This window comes from Filicampus tigris, chromosome 21, assembly GCF_054856515.1.
Source record: "Filicampus tigris isolate MCC_2025a chromosome 21, RoL_Ftig_1.0, whole genome shotgun sequence".
Lineage (NCBI taxonomy): Eukaryota > Metazoa > Chordata > Actinopteri > Syngnathiformes > Syngnathidae > Filicampus > Filicampus tigris.
This window is the reverse complement of record NC_141237.1, coordinates 12,641,472-12,649,640: the sequence shown is the minus strand read 5'-3', so window position 1 is coordinate 12,649,640 and position 8,169 is coordinate 12,641,472. Positions and strand designations below refer to the sequence as shown.

General features: G+C 41.2%; 2 protein-coding genes across 2 annotated transcripts; one reads left to right on the top strand and one right to left on the bottom strand.

Moving 5' to 3' along the window:
- The first annotated feature begins 155 nt into the window (after positions 1-155).
- cct5 (chaperonin containing TCP1, subunit 5 (epsilon)) lies at positions 156-5,530 on the top strand. Its single transcript, XM_086020150.1, has 11 exons — positions 156-477; positions 872-932; positions 1,044-1,208; positions 2,953-3,151; positions 3,252-3,444; positions 3,514-3,663; positions 3,740-3,859; positions 4,450-4,635; positions 4,718-4,855; positions 4,954-5,134; positions 5,222-5,530. The coding sequence occupies exons 1-11, from the start codon at positions 373-375 to the stop codon at positions 5,347-5,349; spliced, it is 1,626 nt and encodes a 541-aa protein (XP_085876276.1). The 5' UTR covers positions 156-372; the 3' UTR covers positions 5,350-5,530.
- Positions 5,514-8,135, bottom strand: cmbl (carboxymethylenebutenolidase homolog (Pseudomonas)). Its single transcript, XM_086020151.1, has 6 exons — positions 7,975-8,135; positions 7,639-7,853; positions 7,355-7,462; positions 7,047-7,189; positions 6,860-6,951; positions 5,514-6,773 (listed from the first exon to the last, which is right to left on the bottom strand). The coding sequence occupies exons 2-6, from the start codon at positions 7,851-7,853 to the stop codon at positions 6,594-6,596; spliced, it is 738 nt and encodes a 245-aa protein (XP_085876277.1). The 5' UTR covers positions 7,975-8,135; the 3' UTR covers positions 5,514-6,593.
- Between the last annotated feature and the right edge of the window lie 34 nt (positions 8,136-8,169).

Below are 8,169 nucleotides of genomic sequence, written 5' to 3'. Positions count from 1 at the left end.
CTTCTTTTTGTGGTGTAATTCACGCGAGATGATCGCACACCGCGAGATATAACGTGATCGGAAGAGCCCACCAAAACAACAAGTTTGTTTTTATTTGAACTTATTTTGTATATCTTTTAAAGGCCCGTTAACACTTCTGAGTAATATATTTCAGCATTTACATATTTTTTGTCGTCTACCAGTGTGCAATTACCTACATTTGTAAAAGCTTAATATTTCCACTTGGTCCCGCCCTTCCCGCTCGTGGAGTCTTCCAGAAGTCGCCGGCAGATCCGTGCGGCTTGAAACTCGCCAACAATCCAGAATTCCATCTCTCAAACTCATAATTTTATCTGCGACAAGTGAAATTGGTACTCCAGTTCCTCCGTCAACATGTCGACTTTGGGCACGCTTGCCTTCGATGAATATGGAAGGCCGTTCATCATCATTAAAGACCAGGATAAGAAGACAAGGCTAACGGGCATTGACGCACTGAAGGTACAATGGGCTAGCTATCGGGGCTTGGTCTTGCACGTTTTCGAGCATATCACCGATGATCTTGCAGTATCCTGTTTACGAGACCACCCTGACATTGTGTAACTATCGGTGAAGTGCTCTGAATGTTAAGGCTTTAAACAGCACACGTAAGGTTAATGCGACAGCGGCAACGTAAATCACTTTTGTAAAAGGCTAGCAGATCCGTTTTCTAGCCACCATGCTAACATGAGGCCCATGTGCTTGCTCAGGGCATTCGACTGGTGGGTGTTGCTACATAGGGCTGTGGCCCTTGTCCTTACAGATGCTAATGATTCATGTAAAAATGCTAACAAACGAAAACACCAGCATACTGAATTTAAATAAACCGTTAATCTGCTCATTGTTGTGTTTGCAGTCTCATATCATGGCAGCCAAGGCAGTTGCGTCAACGCTTAGAACATCATTGGGACCTAATGGTGCGTATAATTAATGTTGAAAGTCATTAAAGAAAATAAAGAACGGCTGATTTTTGGGACACAGCTGATTGAATCCCCTCATCAAATATAATAAATGATTTTCGTGACTAGGGCTGGACAAGATGATGGTTGACAAAGATGGAGAAGTGACTGTCACCAATGATGGAGCCACTATTCTCAGCATGATGGATGTGGACCATCAGATTGCAAAACTTATGGTGGAGCTGTCCAAGTCCCAAGATGATGAGATTGGTGATGGAACCACTGGAGTTGTTGGTATGTTAAAGCAAAATTAGATCCTCCTTTTGCTGTAGATGAAAACTTGGTTGACCTTATCTGGTTAATTAAATGTAATGTCTGCACCGACTTACTGGACGTACTGGTTCTGTTTAGTTTAATTGAATACTACAGGGATTCCAAACCAGAATGCTGCAGCACACTCAGTGGTGTCATGTTATCCAATTTTACTTTCATTGTCTGAAAATTCTATAATTGGAATATATCTTTGTTCCCCTATCTACGTCAGAGACGTAGTGAGGAATGACATTGTGAGTACAGTGATCCCTCATTCATCGCGGCTAATGGGGGGACAGAACCCGCCGCGATAAGTGAAACCCGCAAAGTAGAGTCGGACTTATGATTATTATTTTACATAATGTTTACTTCACAGTTTTATTTGGGGGAATTTGCACCTCTGTTAACGCTGTTGCGAACCCCAACATGGTTCCCACACTTCTAAATGCTTGTTAAACAATCAATTTAACTATAAAAATGCAAAATGAAGAATATAAATACCAAGCTTGCAGGCTGTGATCAGAATTTAGCTTCAACCGACCGCGGCAGCTGACGAGCACGACGGAACGTTCGCTAAACACTACGTTAAAGTTTTCATTTTTATCATAAAATTGACTTACCTTAACTAGAATGGCATAGTGTAATTTATCCAATCCTGCACTTTAAATCGCTTGTCGCCGTCGTGAAAAGTGAAAGTAAAAGCGGCCGCTTCTTCTACCCTCATTCTTCTTTGCCTGCTTTTTCTTCTTCTTCTTCTCCTCCTACTTCATTTAAAAAACGAAGAAGCATGGGGGATCATGCAATAACTTTATCTTTGCACAACAACATCAATAAAGTACTTTGGATAAAATGCAATGTGGGATTGTAGTTAAGGTAAGCTGTTTTTAAGAGAAACTAAGACAAAAGTAACAAACTCTTTTACACTTTATTTGGCGATGTCGTCCGTGCCGCTGGCTTACAAATATGGAGGAGAAAGTATCCGGCTTGACTCTGACTAAATCAACAGCACATTTGAATAGTGGACGAGACTAAGATGCGATGAGGCGCACAGAGTCAGCTCACGTACAGTACAGTGTGTGCAAAAAGTAAATCCACTTGTGCTCTCGTTGGTCGATCTCGCGCTGGGAACCAGTCACCACCTTTTATGAGTGCCTTCGGCTATGTACAAAGCCTTTTTGAATGTGAAAATAGTACCATGGCTCATTAAAGGTTGGGAAGCACTGGGATAAATTTTTTTTTTAAATTGTTCATTTTGTAATGCTCTTAATCGTACAGTTAATAATTAGCTTAGTAACTATTATAATAATAATAATAATATCAATAAAGGAAAGATACAATGAATGAATAATATATAAGAAATTCAGGGGGTGGTTGTGGGGTTGCTAGTGATAGTTGGTAGACTGTAACGGAAGCCCGTTTAAAATGATAGGCGGACCGGCATATTACTATTTGACCCGGCCGGACAAAATGGTGGATAGGCAGACGGCGGAAGGGTACCCCGGCTGCAGACGGAAGGCAATAATAGACTGGGAAATTTGAGTAAAATGTCCAGCTCTGTGTATTTATATATACACAAAAATGTATTGTTACCATCATAAATGTAGTATAATGGTGTCAATTGTCTTGTTGCAATTTTAAAACGATTCATGAGATAATGTACAAAGTAAATATCGTAAGAAAATCATCATTTTGTACTGATTTGTACATGAATTTCTTGTCTTACCAGTACTGGCCGGTGCTCTGCTTGAGCAAGCTGAGCAGCTCCTGGACCGTGGAATCCACCCCATCAGGGTCTCTGACGGTTACGATCAGGCCGCGCGCATCGCGATTGAGCAGCTCGATAAAATCGCCGAAACCTTCCCATGTGATCCCAACAACACAGAGCCCCTCATTCAGACCGCCATGACAACACTGGGATCAAAAGTGTGAGTCTCCTACGTGCAAATCAGTTATGTTTATACTTTATGAATGAATCCTTTTTTGGGGCGCTAGTCTGCTAAACTTCTTTTTTCATTTATATTTCAGCATCAACCGGTGCCACAGGCAGATGGCGGAGATTGCAGTGAATGCTATTCTCACTGTGGCTGACATGGAGAGAAAAGATGTTGACTTTGAGCTTATCAAGATGGAGGGTAAGGTAGGAGGCAAGTTGGAGGACACGCAGCTCGTCAAGGGCGTCATTGTGGACAAAGAGTTCAGTCACCCTCAAATGCCAAAGGTACAAATGCCGCATTGCGTCTAATTTGACTTCAACAATATGGCTAATTCCAAATGTATCACTATCCAGGTCCTGAAAGATGTGAAAATTGCAATCCTTACCTGCCCGTTTGAGCCCCCGAAGCCGAAGACTAAGCATAAGTTGGATGTTACCTCTGTTGAGGACTACAAAGCTCTCCAGAAATATGAAAAGGAGAAGTTCGAGGAGATGATCCAACAGGTTAGTTTCCCTAAAAGACAGCTGTTGATAGTCACATGGTTGAAGCCCAAATGTAAAAATCGCATTGTTGTTTTAGGTCAAAAGCAATGGCGCCAACTTGGCCATCTGCCAGTGGGGCTTTGATGACGAAGCCAACCATCTTCTGCTGCAGAGCAAGTTACCAGCTGTCCGTTGGGTCGGAGGGCCTGAGATTGAGGTTAGAGACTGCCCTTTTTTAAATTATTGCGAAAATTATTTCACTTGCACAAATAACTCTGTCAATAACGTGTTCACGGCGGTCTTCATGTGATGCAGATGAATAGAAATTTCATACTGAGTCCATGTTATGAGCTAATTGAGGTTCTAAAATACTGACAAGAATGAAAGAGTTTCAGTGTTTTTTTTTTTTGCATTTTAGTATAATGGACATCATAGTGACCAGAACTACCCATCATAAATGAGTTCAGATTCTTGCAATATTTATTTTTGTTCTATAATACTGAGCCCACTCTTTGTTGTCATAAGCTGCTTTCAACACTAAATTTGGAGCAAACTGGCACATCAAAGGCATTAATAGTAAAGCCGGGATTTATTCACAGCCACGGAAGGGGCTAAGACTTTACCGGAGAGATGCTGTGGTCTTAAATTTGATCAAAGTAGCCATGAAATTGTCTTTTAATATAATTTCTTTAAATATGCATCTACCTGATTAAACCAAGCACTGTCAAGGCAATAAAGACAACAGTACATTGCTATGAATATGTTGTGAGTGGGCTTATTCACGGTTTATGACTTTTCCTGGCGTAGTTGATTGCCATCGCCACTGGGGGGCGCATCGTGCCAAGGTTCTGTGAGCTGACTCCAGAGAAGCTTGGCACTGCTGGCCTGGTGAAGGAGATATCCTTCGGCACCACAAAGGATCACATGCTTGTGATCCAGGACTGCAAAAACACCAGAGCTGTGACCATTTTCATCCGCGGTGGCAACAAAATGGTAAATCGCTCACAATTAAGGGTAATGACTTCCTAGTTGAGTGTGACATTAGGTTAATCATCATCTCCATTTGTTTTATTAGATTATTGATGAGGCCAAGCGTGCGCTCCATGATGCTCTTTGTGTCATTCGTAACCTGGTCAGAGACAACCGTGTTGTCTATGGAGGAGGAGCTTCAGAGATTGCTTGTGCTCTGGCTGTCAACCAGGCTGCTGACAAGGTAATTGCCTATCACCTTTCAAAAAGGGAAATACTGCAGCATTAGCAGTAACTTTTATCTTCATGTTCTCCTAATGTTTTGTCTTTCCTGATTACTAGTGCCCATCATTGGAGCAGTATGCAATGAGGTCATTTGCAGATGCTTTAGAGGTAATCCCAATGGCGTTGGCTGAGAACAGCGGCCTAAACCCCATCCAGACCATGACAGAGGTCAGAGCCAGACAGGTCAAAGACAACAACCCGCACCTGGGCATCGACTGTCTGCATAACAACACCAACGGTGAGTAACCACATGGAATTGTGCCTTTCTTCCAAAACATCTCGTCTTCGTACAGTTGTTACTTCAGGTCTTTCTTTTTCAACGCAGACATGAAGCAGCAGCATGTGATCGAGACCCTCATTGGCAAAAAGCAGCAGATCTTGCTGGCCACCCAAGTCGTCAAAATGATCCTCAAGATCGACGATATCCGAAGCCCGGGAGAGTGCGAAGACTGAAGTGCTTCCAGAACGCCCGAAGGCTCAGCTGTGCTCAGTAATGTTGAAAACTGCCTGAGATGGAGATAGGCACTTTCCTAGCACTGCACCCAAACCGCACTGCTTACTGCTATTTATCATTTGATACAATTCCCTGTTCTAGTATCAAATTTGCCATTAAAATGTTGGTCTGTAGAAATGCCCACATTGTTTATTACATGACACCAATTTTGTAAGCAGTACATTAAATATGCAGTCCCTCTCTCTCACTCACAACTCAAAACTCATTGGCACCAACATTGGTATTTTCAAAGTTTTTTTTCCCCCTGTTGTCCAAATTCAGACTGCAACAATTTTGGAAACCTGGCCAGAATGAAGAAATCATGACTATAATAGCATTTCTTTTTTAATTGTCCGTTAGTTTTCCTCGTTAGCTCCTTAACTTATTTCATACTGTTTAAAAGGGAAGTCAACCCTAAAATGTCCTTTACAATAATGTTCTAAACTTGATATTATGATTAAAATTGTGTTTGTGGAATATGAATTAAGCAGCAAAACCCACCCGTTTTTATCCATTTCATGGGGTGGTCATTTTGTCACTTGTCACATCACACTTGATCAGTGCTCAGGTGAAGCTGAGCTGTGATTGTTTATTCCCTGAGCAACTGTGATGTCATTTTCAGTCAAGATGGCCGCCCCCTGAGATTGATAAAAATGGGTGGATTTTGCCTCTAAACTCATATTCCACAAAAGCGATATTAATCACAATGCTGTGTTTTGACTAGTGGGACTGCATTGAACATATTATTGTAAATAAAATTTTTGGTTGACTTCCTCTTTTAATTTTCTATAAAATTGAGATGGTATACATTTTCAAGTGTCATTTCATCAGCCTTTGAAAATAATGATCCAAAACCATATTTATATAAAATGAAATAAGATTATTCATACATATAAAATCAGATTGTGGTTCAGGTTTTTGTGTTTACTGAAAAAAAACGAAAAAATAACTTGGGCCATTATTTTAAGAGGGTGATGATTTTTAAGACTAGGCAAAAAAAAAAAAACAATGTTAGTTCCATTAAATGCTTTTTTCGATCCTATTACGTTTAAAATAGTTTTTAAACCCCACTGTGGAGAAATGTTTTTCAAAACACCCATTTTGCATATTTGTGAACATGCTGACATAAATGATGTTGGTCTCATCAAGGTTTCAACATGCGAAGGCACCAATGCTCCTCCTTCTTATTGACTGTTGCAGTTATTTAAATGTACTTGTTCAGCCAGTTAATCATGTCAGCTCTAGCCTCCTGAATTTTCGGCTCATCTGTCGGGCTGATGTCCTCTCTCTTTCGGTGGGCAAACCCGTGATCCTGCCCAGGAAAGACCTTCACCTGGTAATCCATGGTGCATTTCTCCTTCAGCTTTGCTTCAAGAGCACTCACCTGAAGAGTACAAGTTGTCAAATGGCTGTATTGCATTATGTAAGATGGTGCTTATTGTCCTCCTAAAAACCATAACCAATACTTACTTGATCCAGTGGTATTAAATGGTCATTCTCCCCAAAGATAAAAAGGGTTGGGCTCTTCAGATCATACCTATCCTCTCTTTCTCGTATGATCCCTGTATGATATTAGCCATGTTATTCACATTGTAACCCTAAATGCCAATGTTTTACAGCATGTTTGTCTCAAATGTTAGTCACTATTGTTGCATACCATAAAATGACACTCCAGCTTTAACCTCGGGGTATTGCAGGGCCAGATAATGTGTGGCAATTCCTCCCCAACAGAAGCCTACCACTCCGATGCGTTTGGCGCCGCATTGTCCCTTCAAGAAACTCAGCAGTATGTTCACCTCTCTGAAAAGCAAATAGTAAGTGGTTCAGCAGAACAACCTAAAAATTCGATTTGAAGTGGAACCTACTACAGTAGTTGTTGACATGCTAGCCAAGACGCCAACCCATCTCTACTTGCATGTGGGATTCTGTGATGTGCAACTGAATATACAGCAGTGCAGTTTTTACTTGTTGATGTTGGTCGGCTTTTTGTCTTCGATCCATTCCGTAAACGTGGACCAGTCACGTGATGGGTTCCATGGCTCCTTTCCGAGAAAAAAATCTGGGCAAATAGCCCTGCAGAGAAAAACATGTGATAAGCAGAACGTTCACACTAGGGTTAGTAAACCTTGTCCTCCAATATTTAATTTTAATTTTAAAATGTTGTCACGTATGGCCGTAATCTCCCCCATAATTTTTCGCATTATTATAATGTATGTGTTCAGTTAGTTAATAAAATGCATCGAACACACAAGTATCCATTGGCAGCAAGCACATCAGCCATGTATCTTGTGTTTGGAAGCTGCCATCCAAATATGTCTTGGATGACAATGATGGCCTTATCAGATGCTGCTGGTGGCTTCACTAAATATGCTTTAAAGTGCTCGATCTGGACCTCCTGGCCAAGACCCCCATACTCCATTCGATCCCCAATATCACAGGGACACGGTCTCGCCTCGTTTGCCATCTGCGCACACACACGCACAGTTACGCGCACGCACAGACACGCACACACGCAGGTCAGACATAAACAAACCCGTTGCTTGTATATTAAACGCCATTGCAAATATCACACATGCAAAACGTACCGTTCTCCAACTAGGAAATGAAGGAACGGAGCGTCTAATAGCTTGGAACGAAGAGTTTGTGATCCGGATTCGACAGCTGTCAAAACTTTCAAAATAAAAGCTTGCTTGTATCAAGCCAATACTGAACACACTGGTAAGATAATCATTTCAAAAGTCTGGTCGAAATTTACAAATTAAATTATACGTTTAAGTAAA